Here is a 25,473-nt window from a genome sequence, read left to right as displayed (position 1 = left end):
AGAATCTACACTAAATGTTAATAGATGTTTTGTACACTAAAAATTAGTTTTCACTATTCATTGTTGCCTTTATCACATTAATATTATATTATTTAATTTATTGGTATCTGTTTCTGGGCTACTTTGTCCCAGACTGTTTTGCTCATATCATATGGTTTTAAAACTGTAATTCTGTAATATGTTTTAATGTCAGCCAAGGCAAATCTGCTTTTATTATATTTATTTTTCAAAATGTTCTCATTCTTCCAGATGACTTTCAGAATCAAATTTACCCCCCAAATCTTATTTGATTTTGATGGGAATCACATTACTCCTATTTTGACTTTAAAATAGTCTCTTCATCCAGGAACACTGCTCAATAATCTCATTTTGCAGACAAGACACTGGGTCACAGAAGGGAAGTGAGGGGGGCCTGGGCCTGTTCCCTGCACCCTGCTTACCTGGTGGGCAGTTCTCCAGCAAGTGGATAGTGAGGGCAGCAGGGCTAAAGATGGGCCAGTTGTCATTGTCATCCAGGATGGTGATGAGCAGGTCAGCTGTGCCATTGAGCAGCCCAATGTCCTCAGCCAGCAACAGCAGCTCCAAGATGGGAGGTGAGAAGGCCTCCCGGTCAATGACAACACCTGACCTCACTGTCACGACACCTGACACCCAGTGCCACCAGCCAGGGAGATGCAAAGAAAAAGGGGCACAGTGGGGAAAAAGGGCAAGAGCCAACCAGGAGGGTACATTGACAGACCCGGGCACAATGTGGGGAAGAGATGAAAGAGAAGCAGAGAAAGTAACAAATGACTTTCTTCTCCAAAGGCTCAACAACCAAAGCTGAGGGAGGTCCCCCAGGTGCCAGTCTCCTGGGATTGTCCCTGCCCCAGGTGCCCTCTGCAATTCTATATAGCCCTGCCTGGGATGAGTGACCCAAGGTGGAGGACTGACCTGCTTCACTGAGAGAGGTGCTAGTATATCCCTCTGTGGTGTCACCTGTCACCAAATTGGCCTACTGTCTAGGACCAGACTGATGTGACATGGTCTCTTGGGACCTTTGGGTCTGGTTTGAGGACAGAGCTTTGGCTGCTTCTGGCTGACAGGGGGCCAGAGTCCCTGGCCTGGGCATGGGGAGGTGGAGGGAGTGGGTGGGAGGGCTCTCTGTCTAGGCTGAGTTTATGCACTAGCAGGTCCCTCGCGTTGTCCCTAGTCTTCTCGCTGGCCCCAGGCGCCCTAGTACAGCTCTGAGGAATGGGGGATCCCTAGCGAATCCAGATCTGGCACAGACAGCGAGGCCCTAGGTCCAGCAGCGGGCTCACTCCCATCCCACTGGAGCCAGGCTAGGAGAGCCGGGGGTGTGCAGACGCCTCACCCGTACTGTTGTCGATGTCAAAGAGGCTGCTCTGGGCACCCAGCAGCTGGTAGGTCACCACGGCATAGACGTCCAGGTCTGCATCCAGGGCCAGGATGGGCCCATTGAGCACTGTGAGGGGGGTCCCTGGACCAGGGGGAGAGTGGTCACTGCAGGGCCGGCTTGGCCCCCTGCCCCTCCCCCGCCCCCATCCCAGTGAGCCATGGCTGACAATGGATGAGAGGGAGGTGAGGTGGATGGGGTGGGGAGGCCCTGGGCCGGCTGCGCAGCCTTGGCAGACTGACGCAGATGCCTGGGGAGCGGCCTCAAAGCCCTGCTGGGGAGAAAACACAAGAGTGGTGAGCAAGCCCCTCCGGCCCGCCCAGAGCATGCCTGCCTTCCCAGCAGCCTTTGAGGCTGGCCACTCCCAGGGAGAGTCTGGGGCTCCCTGACATCCCCTGCTGTGTGTGGGCCCTATCAGGTAGGCACACCCCTTCCAGTGTGTCTACATGGGTGTGTCCACACGCTTTATACAGGGTCTGACCATACATGACTAGAAATCCACATGTGTGTGCAGGACTCTGTTCATATGGCCACAAGCATGCACACAGGAGCACTCGCAGGCCTGGGTGTCCCCTGGTTGTGCACCTGTCTGCCTCTGCAGGTGGGTACATTTGCACACTGTGCAGGCACCCACATGTCTGTGTGTCTGTGCATGTGTGTAAGCCACACGTATGCCTTGACGTGAACACGTACTGGCACATGTGTGAGCATATACACTGGCAGGTTTAAGAAACATTCGTGTAGGAGGTACCCAGCCAGAGACATGGAGTTTCTCAGTTCATCTCTTTCTGACTTAGAATGTAAGCTTGGGGGCTGGTAAAAAGGAGATTCTGTCCCTCCGAAGGGAGGTGAGACTGGTCAGTGCATGTGTGTGGGGAAGAGCTATGCTGACCTACACAGGGCCTGCGGCCCCACCTCTGATTACAGATGCTCCTGAAGCTTCCAGAAGCCTCCAGAATGCTCTGTGCTCCTGGGTTGAAGAGAACAGGCATGCTCCCATCCTGGGTAGTCCTCACACTTAACTGCTCCTCTTGGGGAGCTTGGGGCTGCTCTCAGTCCACTTTGAGTACCAGTGACCACTTCGAACCAGACCTGTGGCTTCGTTGGTGGCCCCTACGAAGCCTGGCAGCTCAGGTGCACTAGCCCCTTGGAGCTGTTCCTCTCCCTCCTGTCCACACCCTTTTGTTCCCACTGGCTCTGTGTTCAGCTATGTGGTGGGGCTGCCACCCAGCCAGGCCTCAGCTGGGCCCCCTCAGGCAGAGGGAGGGTCCACAGGCATCTGGGACCCAGGCGGTGCCTGGCGGCAGCAGGATTCCCAGGTGGGCCCAGCACCTACCAGCAGGCGAGTTCTCCATCACCTCTGCCTGGTAGGTGCTCTCAGTAAAGAGGGGGTGGTTGTCATTCTCGTCCGCAAGAAAGATCAGCAGCAAGTCAAAATCCTGTGGGAGGCATGATGGGAGGGCAGGCTGTAGGCCATATTCTAGCAAAGTGCTCCAGTGGAAGGAAGACTGAGAGATGGGGGTTCGGGGCCCAGGGGTGGGGGATTGAAAAGCCCATACTTGGGGTCCAGAGACCTGGGTTCAAGTCCCCGCTGTGCTAGAGATCACTTGGTGGCCTTAAGCAAATAATTTCCCCTAGGTGAGCCTCAGTTATCCAATCTGGCAAGTAGGATTTTAAAAAAAATGTATCTTATTGTTGAAAATATTAGATGTCCCCTCTTCCCCCTCCCCCCCGGCATTGACACCCTCCTCCCTGTTCCTGCCCCCCTCCTGCCTTCCCCACACTGTTGTCTGTGTCCACTGGTTATGCATATATGCAGAGAAGTTCTTTGGTTTATCTTTTCCCACCCCTTCTCTCCCCTTTCCTCTGAGGTTCTGTTAGAGGGAAATTCCCAATTAACAACCAATTTGTACTTCCTAATCCCTTTATCTTTTCCCCCATCCCCCAACCCTCTCCCTTCTGACAACCAACAATACATTCTCTGTATCTATGAGTCTGTTTCTATTCTGCTTGTTCATTTTGTTTGTAGATTCAGTTGTTGATTGATATATATTTATTCACATTTTATTGTTCATTTTTTAAATCTTTTTCTTCAAGAAGACCCTTCAACATTTCATATAATACTGCTTTGTTAGTTTTCTCTTGTCTGAGAAGCTCTTTATAGAATCATCTATTCTAAATGATAGCTTTTCAGGATATAGTAATCTTGATTGTAGGTCTTTGCTTTTCATCACTTTGAACATTTCTTGCCACTCCCTTCTGGCCTGCAAAGTTTATTTTAAGAAATCAGTTGACAGTCTTATGGGAGCTTCCTTGTAGATAAATACCTACTTTTCTCTTGCTGCTTTTAAGATTCTCTCATTGTTTTTAATCTTTTGCATTCTAATTATGATGTGTCTTGGTGTGGACCTCTTTGGGTTTATCTTGTTAGGGACTCTCTGTGCTTCCTGGACTTGCATGTCTATTTTCTTCACCAAGTTAGGAAAGTTTTCTGTTATTATTTTTTCAAATAGATTTTCAATTTTTTGTTCTCTCTCTTCTCCTTCTGGTACCCCTATGATGTTAATGTTGATACACTTGAAGTTGTCCCAGAGGCTCCTTATACTAACCTTATTTTGGGGGATTCTCTTTTCTTCTTGCTGTTCTGAGTGTTATATTCCAAATCGATGGTTTGATTCTCAGGTTCACCTACTCTATAATTGATTCCCTGTAAATTATTCTTTATTTCAGTTAGTACATACTTCATTTCTGACTGGTCCTTTTTTATGCTCTTGAGGTCCTCACTGAGTTCTTTGAGCATTCTTATAACCAGTGTTTTGAACTCTGTATCTATCTGTTTGCTTGTCTCCATTTTGTTTAGTTCTTTTCCTGAAGTTTTGTTCTGTTCTTTCTTTCTTTTTTTTTTATCCTCACCCGAGGACATTTTTCCATTTTTTTTTTTTTTTTTTTTTTGTTCAGATAGAGCGGGAGGGAGAGAGAGGAAAAGAGAGAGAGAAACATCGATGTGAAGGGACACATCGAGTGGCTGCCACCCTCATGACCAACCAGGGCCGGGGACAATCTGCAACCGAGGTACGCGCCCTTAGCGGGAACCGAACCCGGGTCTCTCTGGACCACAGGCCGACGCTCTAACCGCTGAGCCAAACCAGCCAGAGCTGTTCTGTTCTTTCATTTGGGACATGTTTGTCTCCTCATTTTGGCTGCCTCCTGGTGTTTGTTTCTATGTATTAGATAGAGCTGCTATGCCTCCTAGGCTTGGTAGGGCAGTCTATTGTAGTAGGTGTCCTGTAGGACCCAGTGTCACAGCCTCCCTGATCACCCCAACTGGGCCCTCGAGGTGCATCCCCTTTGTGGACTGTACACCCTTCAGTTGCAGTTGAGTCTTGATTGCTGTTGGCACATCAATGGGAGGGATTTACTCAGGCTGATTAGCTGCAAGGACTGGCTGTGACCACTGATCACCGACCTCTGACCACCTTGGATGATCAGCTGTGCAGGGGCCCATCACACAGAGCGAGACTTACTTCAGCAGGGCTCTGGTACCCACTGAGTCCACCCTTTGAGTGTGTCACTTGTGGAGGTGGTTGGGTCGTGATGCTTTGACGTGGTTTGAAGCTAACCACTGGGTGTATTGGCTCTGGGGCCAAGGTTAGCCACTGCCTGTGTTCTACCCGGGGCCACCAGACATAAACTGCAAAGCTATCTTCAGATGGCTGCTTCTTGTGTGGAGCTTTAAGGTGCCCAGGCCAGGCCATGCTGTGAACCAAAGCTGGCTGCTGCTAGTGCTGAGCCTGGGGCCACTTACCAAGAGGTGTTGGGCTCACTGAGGCCAGATGCTGCTTGTTTGAGAGGTTTTAGGAAAATCTGAAGCATGAGCCCAGACAGGCCATTCCTATGGTCAAGCTACTGGAAACAGCTTGGGTAGGCCCAAAAGTTGGGTGGGGCAGGGCCTCAGGGAATCACAAGGGCGGGGCTACCAGTGTGAGCCAGGTTGCTGGAGCCCCATCTGCCTGCCCCGGGGATGGGTGGTGGTGGGGGTGGTGGTGGGAGACAGTGGCCTCTGCCAGCAAGTCTGTCTGGGAGAAAGCTGCCTCTCCAGCTCTCACCCTGATGTCAAACGGCTCAGTTCTTCCCTGTATGTCTCTGGTGCCTTGCAAGTTGCCTCCCCAGTGCTGGAGCCTGGAGGGTATGAATCTGGGTAAGTCCATGCGCGGGCCCTTTAAGAGGAACTGCCTGGGGCTCCAGCAGCCGCAGTCTCCCTGAGCCTCAATTCCCACTGGTTTTTCCAACCAGAAGTGATGGGGTCTTCTCTTCCTGGCACTGGAACCCTGAGCTAGGGGCCTGGTGTGGGGCGGAGATCCCTTGCTCCTCGGGGAGGACTTCACAGCTGAGGTGTCCTCCTGATTTTTATCCGACACATGTGGGTGTGGGACACCCCTCCTACCAGTCTCAGTGTAGGACTTCCATTTAGCTGGGTTTCAGGCTGTTCTGAATGATGGGTGTTCTGTAGTTAGTTGTCATTTTGATGTGGTTGTGGGAGGAGGCGAGTACCGTGTTCACCTATGCTGCCATCTTGACTGGAAGTTGCAAATGGGATCTTAACTCCTTCACAGAGGTGTTGCCATTCCCAGGAGGATGGGCATGAAGGGCACTCAATCAGTCCATCTCAGGGTAAGAAAGGACTGAAGGCAGGAAGATGAGTGTGGTCCTCAGACCTTCCAGGCCTGCCTGATGCCCCAGCAGAGCTCACCCCGACTCTCACCCAGGGCCGCACTTCACCCTTTTAAAAACCAGTCACAGTTCTGATCTGTCTGCATCTCCCCTGAAAGGCAAGGAAACCGAGGCCCAGAGGTGACTGTTCAACTGCACAGCAAGTTCGCAGCAGAGTGGGGACCAGCCCCCAAGCCTCCTGATTCCCACCACTTCCCAGGTGACCCAGGCCCTCCCACAGCACAGGCTGGAGGGAACGAGAGCAGCAGAGAAGGGAGAAGAGATGAGAGGAGGAAAGGGGGGAGCACAGAATGAGGGCCAGTGGCTCATGAGCAGCTCCAGCCTGAAGTCTCCTCAGCCTATACAGATGGGGAACTGAGGCCCAGAAAGGGTAGTGTCTTGGCTGAGCCATGCAACTATTTCAGAAGCAGAGCTGAAATTGGTCAGGGTCCTGCCCCTGACCTCATGGGCTGGGAAGGAAGGGTTGAATCCTACCCCCAAAAGGGACCGTTTGCTTGCAACACCTGCTTCTCTTAGTAAAGAGAAACACTTTCTTTGGCTTGTGAGGGAAAAGCCAGCCTTTCAGGGAAAATGCACCCTTTCAGCAGGCCGGGGTTGTGCCTGTGAGTGCGCCCAGGCCATATGCACACACAGCTGTGCTGTGTGCCCAAGCGGTTTGAGGGAAAAGGTAACAGCTGAGGGCACCGAGTGTTTGCCACGGGCCAGGCAGGCACTGTGCTAAGGACATTACAGATAGCGGCTCTTTCAGGTCCTCTCCACTCGCTCACTCCAAGGCCTGTGCATCAGCCCCCTGGCAGGCTGCCTGTGCGTCTCGAGCACCCAGCCCTGCGTGCCCCCGCCCGCCGTGCCCTCCAGCCTCACCCTCCTGGCTATGCGTGGGTTCTCCGGGTTGTCCTTCACGGAAATGGTCAGCTTGTACTCCGGGATCCGCTCACGGTCCAGGGGCCGGTTCACGGTGACAATCCCTGTCTGGGATGTGGAGAGTTGGTGAGCTGGGTGGCACCTGTTCTCCACTTTGGGCTCTGGCCCAGATGCCCAAATGCTCTTCTTGCGTGTCATGAGTGGCTATAAATTCCCTCCCTAAATCACAGATATTTCTATAAGGCTGAGATGCACAGGCACGGGGTTGCCAGGGTAAGAATGACCTCCCCCCCCCGCCCCTCCCCAGTGCTCAGGTGTTGCTGTCTCAAGGGATGAGTCCTCTGAGGACCCTGTGGTGCCAGCAGCTGGCAACACTCCAAGATATCTAGTGAAGACTTCCTGGGGGTGTGTTGGTACAAACCAAGTGGCACTGAGGCTCTGGCCCCGTATCTGTACATGACAAGCCTTGGGGTAACAGAGACCCCAGAGATGGCTCAGCTGGGAATCTGAGATTCCACGCTTCCCACAGAGACTCCGAGTCCAGGGGAGGAAGGCGGCTTGAGGAGCACACGGAATCAGAGGGCGACTAGACAGTGGCGTAGAAAACCCTCTAGGGCAGGGTCCTCTTCTCTAGGAAAAGCCCCGGGCCTCCCTGGGGCCACCCGGCCTACCGTGGCGTTGATGGAGAAGGCCCGCTCCCGGTTGCCTGCGGTGATGTTAAAGGTGAGCAGGGCATTGCACCCGCTGTCAGCGTCGCTGGCCAGGATGTGGGCGACGAAGCTGCGGACGGGGCTGTTCTCACTGATGGTGACGTTCATGGGGAGGTTCAGCAGCACAGGGTCATTGTCGTTGATGTCCAGCACCCGAATCCCCACCAGCATCTGGGGCGTGCCAGGGGACGAGAAGGAAGAGGTGATGGAGAAGGACAAGGAGAACGGGGGTTTGGGGAGACAGAAGAGGGAGGAAGAGAGTGATGGTGGCCATGGCAGCCAAGGAGGATGAGTGAGACAGGGCAAGAGAGCAAAGAGGTGGCGACTGAGGAGGAAGGTGCGGTTGATGATCATGGAGAAGATAGGAGGACGACGAAGAAAATGACAGTGAAAACAGCAAGTGGGTAAAAATGAGGATAAGAGGGGGGCAGAAAAGGTAAAGAGGCAGAGGGGGTGCAGAGGCGGGTTGCTATGGGGGGACAACCCTGAGAGGCCACGGCTGCCAGGTCCCGGGTCCAGCCTCCACAGGTGAGCCCGGAGATGCACTCACACATCTGTTGGGGGCCCTGAGGACCCGGATTGGCTCCAGAGCAGCACGTGGACTCTCTGGGCTTGGGGTGGGAGTGTTTACAGGAGTCTCTGTGGGATTTCAGGGGGCAGCAAGGTAAAGCCAGTAGCGTGGGGCCCCAGACTCACCGTGGAACTGAGTGGGGGCACACCTCTGTCGCGAGCACAGATGGTCAGGTTATAGAAGGCAATGGTTTCCCGGTCCAGCTCCACATCCTTCCGGACCCGCAGCACACCCTCCACAGGAGAGATCAAAAACTCCCCTGGTGCCACCCAGGAGAAGCCAGAGTTAGCTGGGAATGGCCAAGAGTGGCGGAGAGCCCAGGCCTTCCTCTAGCAAGCCTGCTCGCCGGGAGTAGGGGACAGCTGGGGTGTGGTCCTCTAATGCCCTCAGCTTCAGATCCTCACGGGACCTGCCAAGGTCTGGGAAGTGCAGGAGGGAGGGGCACAGATATGCCTGAGATGCCAGATCAGTTTCCTTCCCCGGCTCACGGTCAGGCCAGGGACTGAGTCTAGGTAAGATGGTCACATTGAAAGAGTGGGGTTCAGTAAAGTTGCAGGATACAAAATCGATATACTAAAACCTGTTGCGTTTCTATACACCAATGATGAACTATCCAAACGAGAAATTAAGAAAACAATCCCATTGCTCGGCTCAGTGGATTGAGTGTTGCCCCATGGATTGAGAAGTTCCGGTTCCATTCCGGGTCAGGGCACATGCCCAGGTTATGGGCTCTGTCCCCAGTAGGGGGCCTGCAGGGGGCAGCCAATCAATGTACCTCTCTCATATTGATGTTTCTCTCTCTCTTTCCCTTATTCTCTCTTTAAAAAATCAATAAAAACATATTTAAAAAAAAAAAAAGAAAACAATCACATTTACAACTGCATCAAAAAGAATAAAATACCACCCAGCTGGTGTGGCTCAGAGGTTGAGTGTCAACCCATGCACCAAGAGGTCACTGGTTTGATTCCCAGTCAGGGCACAGGCCCAGGTTGTGGGTTGAGGAGCATGCAGAAGGTGGCCAATCGATGTTCCCTCTCATTGATGTTTCTATCTCTCTCTCCCTCTCCTTTCCTCTTTCTCTAAAATCAATAAAAGAAAAAATAAATTAAAAAAAAAAATAGAATACCTGTGAATAAATTTAACCAAGGATGTGAAAGACCTGTACTTGGCAACTATAGACATTAGTGAAAGAAACTGAAGACAGAAATAAAGAAAATTCTGTGCTCATGAATAAGAAGAATTCATATTGTTAAAATGTCCATACTATCCAAAGCAATCTACAGTATCAATGCAATCCCTATCAAAATTCCAATGGCATTTTCCACACAAATAGAATAGACAATCCTAAAATTTGTATAGAACCAAAAAAGACCCCAAATAGCCAAAGCCATCTTGAGAAAGAACAAAGCTGGAGGCATCATGTTTCCTGATTTCAAACTACATTACAAGCTATCATCATCAAAACAGTATGATTTTGGCATAGAAACAGATATAGATCAACAGAACTGAACAGAGAGCCCAGAAATAAACTCACACATATATGGTCAATTAATTTATGGCAAAGGAACAAGAATAACCAGTGAAGAAGGAACAAGAGCTGGGAAAACAGGACAGCCAGTTGCACACACTATCTTGCACACACACACAAATTAACCCAGAACGGACTGAACACTAGAATGTGAGACTTGAAACCATAAAACTCCTAGGGAAAAATAGGCAGCAAGCTCTTTGACATTAGACTTGGCGATGCATTTCTGGACTTGACACTCAAAGCAAAAACAAGTGGAACTATATCAAACTGAAAAGCTTCTGCACAGCAAAGGAAGCCATCATCAAAATGAAAAGCCAATCTACTGAATGAGAGAAAATATTTGTAAATCATATATCTGATAAGGGGTTAATATCCAAAATATATAAAGAACTTATACAACACAAGAGAAAAAAGAAAGAGAGAAAGAAAGAACAAAAATGACATGGATGACTTGTCTGAGCTCCCCCAGCAAGTTCACAACAGACCAGGATTCCAACCCAGAGCTCTGGGTCTCAGCCCAGTGCATCCCATGGTTCGTGTGGTCTTTCCAGACAACGCCACTCAGAGCTGAGCAGGGTGGGAGGTGCAGGAGGGAGGGCTGAGAACAGGGAGGGGGTAGAGGAGAAGAGCAGAGGGGCAAGGAGCCAGGGAGCAAGTGGGAGCCAAGTTGGATAGAAGAAAGGGGAGGAAAGGGGAGTCAGAAAGGTGGGGAGAGCATGAGGAAGAGGGGGTTACTTGTATGTACTCCCCCAGGAACTGGGAACAGGGAGAAAGTTACTTCCTTCATTTTCCCTTTTGACACCCGAGGAAAGGCCCAGAGCGGGGCACTGACTGTTCAGGAACACACAGCACAGGAGGGCACAGCAAGGACAGGGCTCAAGCTCTCTCAGTTTTCTCTGCCTGCCCCTCCACATCCTCCCTCGCCATTCCCTGCCCCTGCTCCCACTGCTCTGACCCAAAGGACAGCCCCTCGAGGCTCACCTGCCGCGGGATTTCCCACCAGCTCCTCCACTCCCAGCAACCCCGCAGACTGCTTCAAGCAGAGTTTCCTGAGCCTGACACTCCAAGGTCTCCAAAGAACTGCGGATCCCCTTCATGGGGTTTCTCACCCTGTCTCAGCCCCTGGCCATGTGTAAGCAATGGCCTCTTGCCTTCTCTGCACAGCCAGCCACTCCCTCGACGGAGGGAAGGAAGAGGTCCCGAGGGCTTAGGGGAGCAGGCCTGCGGCTCTGGGAGCTGGGCCCACGCTAGATTCCTAAGTCAGCTCCCTGGGGGAACTGAATAGGCTAAAGGCCCCACACAGTAAATTACCTTCCTTAACAGCTTGCCTGGGGCCTGAACTTCCCACCACTCCACTCCTTCCTCCCCATTTAGTCATGTACAAGTCTGCATCCTGATTTCACTCTTTTATACTCTTGGCCATGTTACTGAGTCCTGCCTTGATGTTCTCATCTGAAAAATGGGCTAACAAAGAGGTGCCACCGCAGGGTTGTGCTGGTACTGGACAAGGCCTGTTCCACCTTGTGTGTGCTAGATCCATGGCAGTTCTTGGTATCATTGGGGCATTCTGAAAGGGAGCCCAGGCAGCCCTCTTAAGGAACTGGGGGCTTTCAGGGAGGATGAAGATATTAGAAAGGGGTCCAGGGAGTAGGTCTAACCAAGAAGGTGTAGCTGAGAAGGTTGGGGTTGGCAGGAGACACCCAAGAAAACATGGCCTGTTTCCCAGCTGATTTCCCCCTCACACCTCAGTGGGGCTTGCATAAGCCTGTCATCCCTGATGTCACCCCACCCGACAGGGGCACCCTCTGGACTCAGGCTGCAATGGTGGAAAGGTGACCTTGCGGCTGAGTAGCCTGGAGCTTGTCCCTCCACCCATGATATGCTGCTAAACCAGCTTTTCCAGAAAACAGCTCTGATTTGTCAGTTTTTCAAGTTACCAACATGGTGTCACTGAATGCAGAGGTGGGAAGAGATGTGGGGATTAGATAGTGTGACCTTGTGAACCACTCCAGCATGCCATTAGATCATCGCTATCTATCCTGGCATGGAGTGGTCTGTGATCCTAAGGTTATCACTGGGCTCTGAATGTCTGCTTTTCCTTCCTGAGGGGAGGGAGCCCCAGGCCCTGTCAGTCTGGGGGAAGTCCCTGGGTTTATTCTTACAGGGACCTGCCTCTCAGGCTCCCGGGACACCCCATGAGACCCTAAATTCCTAAGGCTGACCCGATCACATGTGGATTTAACCCTAGAGGTCTTGCTCATGACTCCAAGGGCCCATGGCATGCAGTATTCTGGGGTACTGGTATGCCCTGCACCTCAAAGCTGGGTACAGAGAGGGCTTATTGGGAGGGGGCTCAGCTGCCCATCCAGTACCCACCTCTCAACCAGGCTTTGGCACCCTCCTGCACAGGAGCAGGGCCCCCGTGAAATTATAAAACCTCCGTGTGTGTGAAAACAGCATAAGAGAAGGACCCTTGCTCAGTCCTTGGCCAGAGAGGAGAATTTTGGGACATGAAAAGATGGCACGTCAGAACAGAGTGACCCACCACGAGCTCTGGACAGCGGGGGCTCCAGGTCTGGTCTTATAGAGTGAGTTTGTTTCTTTGCCTCTTAATTGCAAATTCGCCCCAGGTTCTCGTTCTAGCCTTGGACCTCTCCTCTGTCAGCTTCCTCAGTGTTCTCTCATCTTGTGGCTTCAGATATCTGTGCTGACAACTCCCAAGTATCTCTCTCCAGCCCAGACCTCTCTCCTGAACTGGCTTACCAGCCACCTCAACCTCGCCTCCCCCTCCCCCGACACCTGCTCCGGATGCAGTCTTCCCCGCCGCTGATGACAATGCCCTCTCTCAGGCCCAAACCTTGGTGTCATCTGTGACTGCTTCTCACATCCCACATCCAATCAGTCAGCACATTTGGTTGGCTCCACCTCTGAAATATACCAGAACCGACCACCTCTCCCGTCTGCAGTGCCACCACTCTGGTCCTGGCTACACCACCTCCAGCCCGAGTGGTTGCAACAGGCTCCTACCTAATCTGCCACTCCTGTTCCTGAGTTCCTATGGTCTCATCTGAGTGCAAGAACTGAAAAGGTCCTGTTAAAATCTAAGTCAAACCGTGCCCCTCCTCTGCTCAAAGCCCTTCTATGGTTCCCACATCACTCAGAGCAAAAGTCAAGTTTTGATAAATAGCCTGAAGAGCTCAATAACATCTGGCCCAAATACCTCTCTGATCTTATCTCTTCCTACTTGCCCCCTTGCTCACTTCATGTCAGCCATAGGGCCTTTCGGCTTGCTGCCAGGCATGCTCCAACCTCAGGGCCTTTGCACTTGCTGTTCCCTCTGCCTGGGATGCTCTTCCCTAGATGTCCACATGACCCACTCCTCATTTCCTTCAGGTCTCTGCTCAAATGTCACCTCCTTGGACAGGGCTTGAACACCCTATCTAACATTGCAGCCTTGTGACACTCTTATCTCCCGGCTCCTTATCTCCCCGCAGCACTTAGAACCTAGTATACTAAGTCATCTCCTTAATCGGTCAGCTCACTGCCTGTTCTATCAGATCAGGAATTGGAATCTGTTTTGTCCTGCTCTGTATCCTCGAAACCTGAAATATGACTGGCATATGGTAGGTGCTCGATAATTATCAAACGATCAATTAAAAACCAGGATGTGGCTCAGTGGTTGAGCGTCGACCCATGCACCAAGAGGTCGCCAGTTCGATTCCCGGTCAGGGCACATGCCCAGGTTGTGGGCCCGATCCCCAGTGGGGAGCATGCAGGAAGCGGCCAGTCAATGTTCTCTCTCATTGATGTTTCTATCTCTCTCTCCTTCTCCTTTCTCTCTCTCTAAAAAAAACCCAAAAAAAACAGGATGTTTTACAAAGATTTAAATGTCCAAATTTTTCCATTTTCTTTGAAAAATAAGAAGGCCTGGTACCCTGGTACCCAGGTCTTAAAAATGTGGAGACATGATAAAAATAAGACAGAAATAAAAGGAAAGGTGTGGCTACAAGTGGCTGCAGCCATGCTTGGCGGCCCCGCTCCCACTACTCCTGTTGTCTGGCCCGGACCCCTTCTCCCATGTAGGTTCCTGCAAAAGCCCAGTAGGCCTTGAGTTTGGGATCCCTGCTCCACAGAAACGAGTGAAAACCATCGAGAAATCTCCCTCTGGCCACAAACCCTGTTCTTCAACTGAGGAGACCAGCCAAGTGGCTGTGAAGGCTACGGATGGGTGCCGACGAGGTGCGCAGAGAAACCCCGGTGCCGAACGTGTGCATTTGGGGGGTCCTGAAGGTTTGGGGCAAGGGTGCCTGTCCTTCCTCTACCCTGGAGCCTTTTCTCTGGGTATGACACAGGAACATTTTTTCTATTTTTGTTAATCCTCACCTGAGGATGTTTTTTTCCATTGATTTAAAGAGAGAGTGGAGGTGGTGGGGGAGGAAAAGAGACGGGGAGAGAGAGAGAGAAAGAAACATCTATGTGAGAGACACAAAGATTGGGCTGGGGATTGAACCTGCAACCCAGGTACATGCCTTTGATTGGGAATTGAACCCGTAATCCTGTGCCCAGGCTGATGCTCTAACTACTGAGCATACTGGCCAGGGCATGGGCATTTTCTATTTGGTTCTCAAAGGGACTGTGACCCTCCAAGGCTATCAGCCTTGGATATGTTCTCACCATATCCACGCGAGGAGATTATTTTCATTATCTTACAAATGGGGAAACTGAGGCCCAGAGAGGGTAAGATCGCATAGTGGTGGGGCTCACTGCCGTGAGGCTTCCTTTCTCACTCTGCTTCTGAGTGGCAGTGGGGGGTCATCAGGCCCCCAGAACCCCGCTCAGGCCCCACTCACCCAGAGGGTCTCCGTCCACGATGCTGTACTCCACCTGCCCGTTGGGGCCCGAGTCCCGGTCATGGGCCAAGAAGGTCCATACTCGAGGCCCCGGCTGGCCCTCGGTGACATCAAATGGCCCCTCATAGTCTCGGGGGAAGGTGGGCACGTTGTCATTGATGTCATTCACGTTCACAAGCACCTGTGATGGTGGACAAGCTCAGCTGGGGCTGTACTTCAGCCGGCCCTGTGCGGGGCCCAGGACCCTCCTCGGGAACCTGGACCCAGTAATCTGGCCTCAGGGCAGATGCAAGAATCTCGAGACATGGATGTGGGGGCCCCTGAAGCTAAGCACGGATCACTTACTGTTACCACTGCAGCCTCTTTGTGGGCACACTCATGTTCTTGATAATGAAGGTCTGAACTTCTATTTATTGCTACTATGGTCATTGTACTATGGTCATTGTACACGGTCTTGGTTGCTCCTCTCCTACCCTGGAATCGTTTTTACTTTCCCACTTTCGCAGGGAAGGAAGATGAAGCTCAAGGTGGTTAAGCGACTTGCCCAGAGTCACACAGCTAGAAAGTGAAAGAACAGGGCTATGCACCCCTGCTGGTTGGACCAGAGTCAGTGCTCTTCCCACGAAGGGGAGAAAGGCAGGTGTCATCATCCACCTGACAGATGCACCACACAGAGAAGTTCACTAACTTCCTCAAAGTCACACAGCGCGTTTGGGTGAGTGGCCGAGACCAGGATAGGGCTCTTAGATTTAGGTGTTTCTACTGGACAATCTTTCCCTACCCCTCTGCCCCATTCAAGCTTCCTGGGCTCCATCCTCCCCCCACCCCCAAGTTGGGGCTGTGTACCACCCACCCACCGTGGTGGTGGAGGTGAGGCGGTGGGACAAGATGGGGCACTGGTCTGTGGCTGTGACGATCAGGGTGTAGCGGCCATGGCTGATCTCGTAGTCCAGCTCCTTGGCAGCACGGATGACACCCTGGGGGATACATAGAGGGAACAAGGGTGGATCGATAGGTAGTGGGTCTAGCCACCCTGAGAACCAGCTCCTTCAGGGGGCACTCCTCACCACCCCAGCAGGCAGGCATCCTGCCCATGATGAGAAACCCTTGTTGCCATCCACCCAAGATTTTCATCCTCCTGCAACGGCTGCCCCCAGTTTCCTCCCAGACCCCATCTGTGCTCTGCTCCCACTGCCATGATATCACTGAGCTCCCCTCCAGTCCCTTTCGCCAGCTGGCCCTCTCCTTGGGCCCCGCCATCAGCTGCTGACCGTGTGTCTGTCAATGCGGAAAGTGTTGATGATGTTGCCTGCAATGATGGCGTAGGTGACTGTGCCATTGGGCCCCTCGTCCAGGTCCAGTGCCTGGATGGTGACGAGGCTGGCGTTGATGGTGTCTGGGCCCTCATCCAGTAAGACCTCGTAGTGGGGCTGCTGGAACACAGGTGCATTATCATTCTCGTCCACGATGGTCACGTACACGTGAGTGGTGGCCTGTGGAGAAGAGTGTGGTCAGCGGGCTGGAGGGGTGAGGTGGAGCCAGCTGGCTAGTCTCCCAGGCTGAAGTCACTCAGTGTGACCCAACATGGGGAGGGAAAGGGAGGAGGATGCGAGGGAGGGAGTCGCAGGCCGGCAGAAGAGGCCATCACAGTGGCTCCACCAAAAGCCACCTAGGTACTGCTTAGGTCCACGATGGCACTTCCCCACCACTGCTCTGTCCATGCCCATGGCAGACATCACTAATCAATCAGAGCACTGCTGAGGCCAGATATAACTTCAGGATCCTTGTCAGCCCAGAGACCTGGTGATTAAAACTGGCATATAAGATGAACCTCAGGAACCCCCCAAGCCCATAGCTTTGCCTGGGCCAGGGCCTTACTGACTCTGGGCTTCCATCCAGATTACAAGAGACAAGAATGTGATGTATTTAATCCAACACAGTATTTAAGCTTCACCCACGTTCATATACATGCAAGAAATGCCTATTTCCAGCAGTGTTAACAAGGAGAACATCCGCCTGGCTGGTGTGGCTCAGTGGTTGAGTGTCGACTTAGGCACCAAGAGGTCACCAGTTCGATTCCTGGTCAGAGCACATGCCTGGGTTGTGGGCCCGATCCCCAGTGGGGGACATGCAGGAGGCGGCCAACCGATGTTCTCTCTCATTAATATTTCTATCTCCCTCTCTCTCTCTAAAAATCAATAAAGAATTTTTTTTTTTAAAGGAGAACATTGGATTTGGGGCAATTTTGTGGGCAGCATTTGTCGAGCAATGAGAAATGAAGATCCCAGAACATGCTTCACTACAGGAACAGTTTCTGTAACGTACTCGTTGGCCATTTTTGGCCGATGCCTGGTCCTCAGACCACATGTAATATTTAGACCACTGGAACGCAGTGATCAGCACCACGTGGAAACTGGATACAGCACTTCCCAAGCAGAGCAGGTATAGGACAGACGTTAGCCGCGTGCTGGTATTCTGTGTTCCTCGGCCCCTCCCCCACCTGCTCTGCTTCTCCACCTGGGAGGATGTCCCCTGCAGCCTGCCTTACCTGGGCTCCCTCGCCACCTGGCTTCCAGACGTGTTTGGCCAATGGGGGATCCTGGCAGGAGGGGAGGGGAGGGAGGAGGGAGAGGCGGGGTGTTCCCCACTCGCCCTTTTCTTCAGTGTAGTTTTGCCAGTAGCTGTGTTTCTCCTGTTGGGTGGCCCCTTTCAGAGCTACAACTGCCACTGGCTCCAGTCACCTCACCTCCTCTTCTAGTCCTTTGGCTATGTGAGTGGTAATGGCTTCCTGCAGTTGCTGGTCTGAGGGTGCTTCCCCAGCATTAAACTCCCTCCAGCTGAGCCTGCCTGGGTCCTCCCTTCACTGCCAGCACAGCACCACCGTGCAGGAAAGGGGCCGGACCCAGCTTCGCCCGGGAGTGGTGGTGCTGGCATCCCCCACCTTCCCAGGCTCCTGGAAGTGGGTCTAACAATCTTGCAGGCTGCAGGGGCTGGTGCTGGGGGTGGGGGTGGGGGTTTCTAATGGAGCTGCCCCACAGAGCCTCTTCTGAGATCAGGCCTAGCTTGGCAGGGGAGGGCGGGTCTGACTCTGGTCTCTGGAGTGAGGAGGAAGTTAGTAAGTACCCCAAAGGCCCTTTCAGCTGAGCCCTTCCTGTCCTTGCATTGAGAAAACGGTGCTTGAGGTTTCTGGACCATGCCCACACCTTGGGCAATGCCTGGGTGTTTCACCCTGCTGCAAACCCAGGAAGCTCAGCTGGTGGGAAGTACAGCAGGGAGGAAGGAAGTGGAGGGGAGCGTCAGGGGTAGGCTCAGGTGTTCTAGCCCTCTGGTGAATGGCTTGTGGGGGCAGTTGCTCCCCTTCCCCTAATCGAAGTCACTTCTCACCTACTTTCTAGGCCCTAGGGCAGAGGGAGTCCCGTTTCGAGGGTGGTTTGGGCAAGGTCAGGCCAGGAACAAATGGAGAGTGGTGGGGGCAGGTGCTCCAGGGTCTCACCCTTGAAGGACCCCACCTCTGCCAGACGATGGCACTTTCGTACCTGACTTCAACAGGCTTTGCCCCTGCTCTGGGTGGAAGAGCTCCCCTCTGCCAGCAGAAAGGACCCTGGGCTGTCTCCTGAAGTGGATCATAGATCAGGATCAGGATCAAGGAGCTGTTATGTCCTGGCAGTCTCTGGGCCTCCCATCCCAGGGAGATTCCCTGGCGCCAGGGGGCTGGGCCGACACAAAGTCGCCTAACTAGTATGACACTCACGCTAGCTCTGTTGCAGCCTTCCCTGCTCCAGCAGCGAGGGCTGAGCGCTCTTAGAGAGCCTCTGACTTTATCAGGGCACCCAGATTCCTGGCTACTCCTGAGTCCCTCTACCATGGTTCCCAACCCAGACGCACGCTGGCTGTCCTCTGTCCTTCAGCCTGGGAGTTGCCTGGGAGCTCAAGACCCCTAATGAGCCAGCAAAGCACCTGGAAGCTTCAGCCAGGCTGGGTAAACTGGTACAATGGCCGTGCCCTCCCCCCTTCTAATCCCTGGCCCTAGCCACTGTTGCCTCCACTCCTCCATTTAGGAAATCACTCACTTATTCGCCGGTTTGCCCATTCAGACAAAAGTGCATGAAACACACTCTCCAAGCCCAGTTTTCTGCCAGGGACTCGGGAACATCAAGGAGAGGCTCTCATCTCCCACAGCTCATGGTCTAGCTTAGAAGGGCAGATGAGCCCAGATGAGATCGACTGGTTGGTAACCAGGCCTGGTGTGATAGCTGAAGGGGTGTGGATATAAAGCCTGGAGAGGGGACGCTCAGAGGTTCAGAGTACTTGGTGAAGGATGGGCTTGAGTTGAGCCCTGAGGGATGAGAAGTTTTGGAGGAGAGGAGAGAGACATGGCCAGTGTGGCCAGTGTGCTGAGTTGGGTGCAAGAGCAGAGCACTAGCAGGGTGTGTGTGTGTGTCCTGAGAATGTCCAGGCACAGCTAGTGAGATGGGTAAAGTGGGAAGGGAAGCTGGGGCCTCGGGGGAGAGGAGCACTGATGATTTTCTAAGGGACACACGACCAGATGTTGCACACACACATACGTGTATCCTAGTGTACGAATGTGCCCAGCCTGCTGTGTGCTCCTGCACCCGAGCCATGTCCGTGTGCAGTGTGCATGTATACGAGGGTGTTGCAGGCTCTGGAATCTACAGTCAAGTCTGCTCCAAAGTTAGATTGTTTTCATTCATTCATTCCACAACTGCGAGTGCTTGTCACATCCCAGGCCTTGGGCTGGGCTGGAGGATGTAGGGGACAGGCCCCTGCCCCCAGACAACTCAAAGGCTGGTGGTAAGGGCAGACACAATCCGTGATGATTCTGTATCACGCTAAGTTACACACAGACATACTTCACAGGCTGTGCACCAATACCGATCCTCTCCAAGAGGAAGGGGGGAGAGTGGAAAAGGCTTCAAACTGGCGATCAAGTGGAGCTAACTGACTCCCTGAGTCACTGACTGGCTCCCCTACGGTGTAAGTCGGCTGGAAGCCCCGCCCACTGGGCACTTGGGAGCAGTGCCCCCCCTGGCCTCCGGGGGGCGCTGCCGAGGGGAGCGGGTGCTGAGCAGGAGGCTCGCAGGCGCTGGCTGCTTTCACTTGCTGGCGCTCCGGGAACTCACTTCACTCACTCGCCGGGAGGTTGCTCGCCTGCCCTCCGCTACCAAGAGTTCGCCGTGTGTCCGCAGCCCGCTTCTGCTGGGCTGCCCCAGACGCACTCCACCCAGCCGCTCGCGCCCGACCCGACGGTGACATGGGCTTCCCCCCAGTCCTGGAGGCTGGCGACCGGCGCTGGGGGCCTGTGCTCCTTGCTCTCTTCCTGGCTGCCTCCCGAGGTAAGGTTGACAGAGCCCAAGCATTTGGGCAGGGCACAGGGAGAACACAGCGGGTGGGGTGAGGGGGTCTCAGGCCTGATGGGCACCCTGGGAGCCCCCTTCAGCGCGCTGTGCTGCCCACCCCCATGCAGGGACGCTGCTGGGACCGCTTGGCAGGGGGCAGCAGCGCCTCTGCCAAGTGCTCTGGCTAGGCAGTGGGTACATTTCTATGCTCTGACAGCTGCCCAAGCAGCTGCCCATCTAACTTCCCTGCCCGGAGGGCCCAGGGCGAGAGTAGCTTCTGCAGAACAGGGGATGGGCATTGTGGGGATAGCTCCAGTGTGTTCTAGTGGACATCTGTGGCATCTCCCTGCCCCTGCTGCCTCAGGGTTCCAGGATCTCACAGGGTGCAGGGGGTGTGGTACTCAGCCTGTGCCCTGTCCCCTGGCGACACTCCTGGTCCAGCCTTGCTGGGCACTGGTCAGTGTGGGTACTGGTCCACTCCCAGACGTGGGCACCATTGTCTGTATCCTGAGGTCTGATGGCTGAGAGTTGAGTGGTCAGCTGATTCCTGGCATCCTAGAGAAGCTGAGCTCAGGGACCCAGGTGGGGCACTGGGGAGAATGTGGGACACTTCTAGCTTGGCCTTGATGCCTTCTGGGTCCCAGGGTAACTTATGGCATTCTTCTGGCCTCAGCTCAAACACAGAAGCCCTACACGAGGAGGTGCCACTCTCCTCTTTCAAAGTCCAAACTGTCACAGCCCAGGCGATATCCTGGTCAGGACCCAGGAGCTCCTGGGGGGAGGGCAGGGGTCCTAGTACCCATAGCCTGGCCTCCGGTTTTTGCCTGCCCAGAACTGAAGAGGCTGGATCTCTCGGGAAGAGGGGCTGAGGCAGCCCGTGGAACTAAACTTTATGGGGAGGGCCCAGGGAAAGTGTGAGTCATGCAAGGAGTCAGAGGGAGGCAGGAGGGAGGTGGGGAGCTTGGCACAGAGACCCAATGGGTGGGTCAGGAGGAGAAAAGAGAAGAAGGGGAAGGACAGGGCTAGAGGCAGAGGAGGAGCTGAACCTGGAAAACAAATGGGTGCCTGCGGGCAGCATATCTCAGTACTGGGACGCTGGCCAAGCCCTCTGACACGGAGGGAGCCCATAGACAGAGCTGCCTACACTCCAGCCTGGATACTCCATCCTGGGGAGACAGTGGGGGTGGGGGCAGTCTTGACACTGAAGCCATGGCTCATGTCAGGACATGGCTTCCAGAAGGGGCAGAGGATGGTGGCAGGCAGGAAGGGGCCCCTTACTTTACCTGCTTTGTTCCATCTTCTCCAAGTGACTCCGAGAAGCCCTCCTGTTTTCTTCCCCCTCCCTGCCCTCCCCTGCCCTCCCCTGCCTGGGCTGTTCTCTGTTCAGCAGCCTCGGTTTGGGAAACTGAGTTCTAGAGAATGAGGGCTTAGAGACCTAGCTTGCAGAGCCCCTTGCTCCATATTGGCTGCAGAGCCAGGAGCCTTCACCCCAGAGGTGGCGGCTACTCAAACAGCTTGGTACTCCGTCTCTTCCTGGGCCCAGCTCGGGGAGATCATTAGGGCTCGACGCAGCTTTCCACAGACAGGAGTCTTAGTGCTGCACCACCCCGAGACGCAGAATTCTTTACTGCAATATGGGCATGCTACTGAAGATTCACCCTACTGCCCAGCACAGTGCGCAGGGAGATGCCAGATGGGAGGCCGGGTTGCAGGTGTGGTCAGGAGCATCCATGAGTTGGAAAGACCTGCTTACCATCCAGCTAAGGTGCTAGGCTCCCCCAGGAGGTTCCCAGGCAGGATTGTTCAAGTCAGAGTCCTCATGTCTGAGAAGGTCAGGTGGAGGGGGCTGGTGCAGGTCTGTTCTCTAGCTCTGCAGTTGGGCCATCACCCAGGAGAATGGTGGTGGAGAGTATGGTGCTCAGGAGCCCAGGGTGAAGATGCCCCTTTCCTGGGTCTGGCTCAGGGTGACATGGCTGGAGGAAGGCACTGAGGGAACCAGGACCCAGCAGGCCAAAGGGTGGCCGAGCCCCTCCTTTCCCTATAGGCATTCCTGGACCTATGCAAGTACTGGCCTTGCCAGGTCCTCATAGGTGACCTAGGAGTCCCAAACTCTGGGACTAGCACATGGAGGGGCCTGGAGGAAGAGACACACCTTCCCTTCCAGGTAAACACTGCTGCCGGGCCTGCTGAGTAACTCCATGGCGCAAGCGTCTTTTGCAGCAATGGTCAACTCTTAGGAAATCTGCGGCCCTCGCCCAGAGGCTGTGGGGGTGGTGAGAAACAATCTTTAGGCCAGCCCATTGGCATGAGAGAACATCTACCCAATGCCAGGGGCATCCCACAGTACTGGGGGTCCCTCTCTGAGCTGGGCTGGCTGCTCCTGTTTGTCTCCAAGCAGGGCAGAAGTTCCCTGCTGGGGCCTGACCTCCGTGGAGAGGTCAGGGGGGAGGTGCTGTGCTGGGGCCTGAAAGAGGCTCCCTCCTGTACGCGCACACACGGGGCCTGCTGGCAGCTCCCCTTCCAACCAGCACTGACTGAGCCCCACCTCCTGAGCTCGAGGCTCCAGGCTTTAGGTCAACTATTCATTCCGGAGCAGTCTGGCCTCACCAGGGGACAGTGAGCTGGGGATCGGCAAAGCAGCTTCCGAAGGACCCCCGGGTCCCCTTAGCTGCATGGGGACGTCCTGTAGCACCCAGTGCAGGAGCAGCAGAGCAAGGACCTGTAGTGTGAGCCCTGAATGCCAGGGCTTCCCTGTGGCTCTGCTACTTAACAGTTGGCTTTAGGAGTCAGTCAGCCTAGGTTCAGATCCCAAGATGCCACTTACTGCTCTGTGACTTTGGATAAGTTACTCAGCATCCCTGAGCAGGTTCCCTCATCTCTCAGGTGGCGGTGATGACAGTACTCCCTCAGAGGGTTGCTGTGCCAAGTCAGTGCACAAATATTTGCACAGCGCCTGGCACTGTGAATGTGGTGCAGTATTATGCTGTTTCTTGGGTTCTGGAGGCCACGTGCCAATGGCTCTGCTCTGAGCTCCTTGCTGCCTACAGGGCCCTGTGGGGTGACCTGGGCATGGGGAGGCACTGCCTTGTTTCACTGGGACCGGAGGCCTGATGGATACACAGGCTGGGTCTAGCCCCTGCAGCAACGTAGGCGCTCAGAGTCTGAAATGCCCATGGAGGTGCCTGTGGCTTCTCCTAAAGTCCCCCCGAGATGGCAAGTTGGGCTCAGGGTTTGCTTAACTCAGTGGGGGTCTTTCTTGCAACTGATCTTTACGTTCATCTATTTGCTTTGGCTGAGCATCCCCAGAAAGACAGACAGTGGCCACCATCATGCAGTAATTCAGTAATTACTGATTAAGCAAGCCCAGTTCCTTTACCCCTCCTACAAAGGATCTCATCCCCCATGGGGACATGGGGTCAAGTCCTGCCTCTGCTGCTCACTCATGGTGGGACCATGAATGTACATACCCGTTGACAGGACCCGTGGGCAGGCCTGGTGACGTGGTCCCAGCGAGGCTGCCCACTCCCTCCTGAAGGGTGGCTCTGTGACAGTGTTTCCTGGGCTTCAGTCATTCCTCATCATCTCTGGGATTTCTGCAGTGTCGGTCTATCATCTTTACACTTATTTTTTCTTTAAATCTACAAGTTCTTTTACTTAAGTAAATAGATTTTAAAAGGAAACTTTATATCACTGCCATAAATGGGAAGCCAGTATCACTTGCCATAAATAGAATAAAATCATAAAAGTATATAATAGAAAGACCAAATAAGGGTATTAAATTCTAGTTGGAACTCTAGCCTGTGAAGGCTCCAACCTGAAACCTGCTGTCCTTTGCAAAAAACAAAACAAAAACAACCCCCCAAACAAACCAAAACTAAAGGAGCCCTGCAAGTGACAGGTATTTTGAAGACCTATTGGCATCAGACTGGAACTTTCTCTTTGATATAATCAGGACAGAAAGAGAACTGAAAAAGGAATGACCTCTCTGTGTGATTCGATGTATCTAATGTGAAGTCAAAACCACTTGTGCTGGAAAGGTTGGCAGCTCCTCCCCACCAGCTCAGAAGCAGGCTCACCTCTGGAAGGAGCTTAGCTGGAGGCAGCTCTCGGGGGGGGGGGGGGGAGCATGGGGTTTGGGGGGGCATGGGGATTGGGGGAGGCCAGTGCAGATTCAGTCTCTCCAGGCTTCTTCCAGCCCCCATTCTCCCAGCCCTGTTGCCTTCCTCACATGAATAGAGCTGCTCCAGCCGCATCCTCCCCTATGCTAGGACCAACTAGCCACCCTAATAAGCACAGGGGGAGAAGGAGAGGGAATTTGCAGCCTCACTGGCAGGGCCTAAGCAAGCTAGGTCGTCTTGGGTCAGGCCCCTGTCCATATGCAGCAAGGAGGTGGGGCCTCCAGTCAGCCCCTGGCTCTACCCTCTAGAGGGTAGTCCTGCCTTTGCTGGGTCAGACCACCTGGGTTCACATCCTCGCACCACCACTTTCTTTACATGAGATTCTGTGCAACTTACTTCACCTCTCTGTGCTTCGGTCTCCTCACCTGTAAAACGGAGGAGGATTAAACAAGCGAATCCATGTGATTAGAATAATGCCCGGCACAGAGTAAGCACCAGCTGCTACTACCCCATGAGCCTCCTGCGCTGAGGGCAGGGCACAAAGACTTGAACCTGAGCCTTGGGAAGTCTTCATAGCAAAGGATCTTGAGGGCAGCTGGCTGGAGCTGGTAGTCTGGGCTGCATACAGTCATCCTCAGGGAGGGCCTGGGGGAGCTAGGGAGGAGTCATCCAGAGAAGCATCCACGGGCAGGGTCTCAGGCCAGCTGCCCAGGCCCTCCCCGGGGAGGTGTGCTGCTATCCAGCCGCCAGCCCCGGATGCATGGATGCTTTCCCAAGGTGCTGGAAGTGCTGCTTCCTCCAATAGAGCCTGGCTTCCCCTTCCCGGACTCCTTGGTCCGATGTGAATGGACACTTCCTGCGGGGGGAGGTATCAATAAACACATCTGAGATGCCCTTTGTCCACGCTGGCCACAGAGCCCCAGGGGCGGACCTGCTGGCTTCAGGCCCTCAGCCTCTCTCCCAGGGGCACATCCTGGAGCTTAGTGCTGGAGACTCAGTCCTGACTGGTCCTTGCCTCTGTTTCCCTCTGTGCTCTGCATCTGGATGAAGAAGGAGCCTAGCTTTTCCCTACACCCTTCCTGAATACTGGGGGACGGGGACAGGGCAGGCAAGCAGTCCAGGTCCATGTCTGTTTGGGTTCCCCTCTGAGTGAGGACCTGGCATTTTGCATCTCACGCAGGGCAGTAACCGCAGGTGATCAGTGATTGTTTGCTTAGAAGCCCTAGCAGCTGGACGGAGTTCAGCTGTTTGGGTGGGGCCTCTGGCCCAACCAGTCAAGATAGGGACCCACCTCCAAAAGTTGGGGCGTTGCCTTAGCAACTGTGAGCTACGCTGATGCCACATCAGG

At 53.8% G+C, this 25,473-nt stretch overlaps 2 protein-coding genes across 6 annotated transcripts in view; one reads left to right on the top strand and one right to left on the bottom strand.

Annotated features, from left to right (window-relative positions):
- LOC118631996 (cadherin-23-like) overlaps positions 1-25,473 on the bottom strand; it is a 71,910-nt gene that overhangs the window by 21,092 nt on the left and 25,345 nt on the right. The window contains exons 2-10 of the mRNA XM_036264538.1: positions 15,922-16,143; positions 15,508-15,627; positions 14,651-14,831; positions 8,395-8,528; positions 7,660-7,869; positions 6,989-7,096; positions 2,733-2,835; positions 1,355-1,480; positions 441-644 (exon numbers count right to left, since the gene is read on the bottom strand). Coding sequence (XP_036120431.1) covers positions 441-644; positions 1,355-1,480; positions 2,733-2,835; positions 6,989-7,096; positions 7,660-7,869 — 751 coding nt within the window. The 5' untranslated portion in view covers positions 8,395-8,528; positions 14,651-14,831; positions 15,508-15,627; positions 15,922-16,143. The remainder of the gene's footprint in view (positions 1-440; positions 645-1,354; positions 1,481-2,732; positions 2,836-6,988; positions 7,097-7,659; positions 7,870-8,394; positions 8,529-14,650; positions 14,832-15,507; positions 15,628-15,921; positions 16,144-25,473) is intronic.
- VSIR (V-set immunoregulatory receptor) overlaps positions 19,720-25,473 on the top strand; it is a 28,163-nt gene continuing 22,409 nt past the window's right edge. For all 5 annotated transcript variants that reach the window (XR_004959956.1, XR_004959955.1, XR_004959957.1 and 2 more), the window contains exon 1: positions 19,720-20,004. Coding sequence is in view for 2 of the 5 variants with exons in the window: in XM_036264539.1 (XP_036120432.1) it covers positions 19,923-20,004 (82 nt within the window). In the remaining 3 variants the exon portion in view is untranslated. The remainder of the gene's footprint in view (positions 20,005-25,473) is intronic.

This window comes from Molossus molossus, unplaced genomic scaffold, assembly GCF_014108415.1.
Source record: "Molossus molossus isolate mMolMol1 unplaced genomic scaffold, mMolMol1.p scaffold_m16_p_17, whole genome shotgun sequence".
Taxonomy (NCBI): domain Eukaryota; kingdom Metazoa; phylum Chordata; class Mammalia; order Chiroptera; family Molossidae; genus Molossus; species Molossus molossus.
This window is presented reverse-complemented; position numbering and strand designations above follow the sequence as displayed.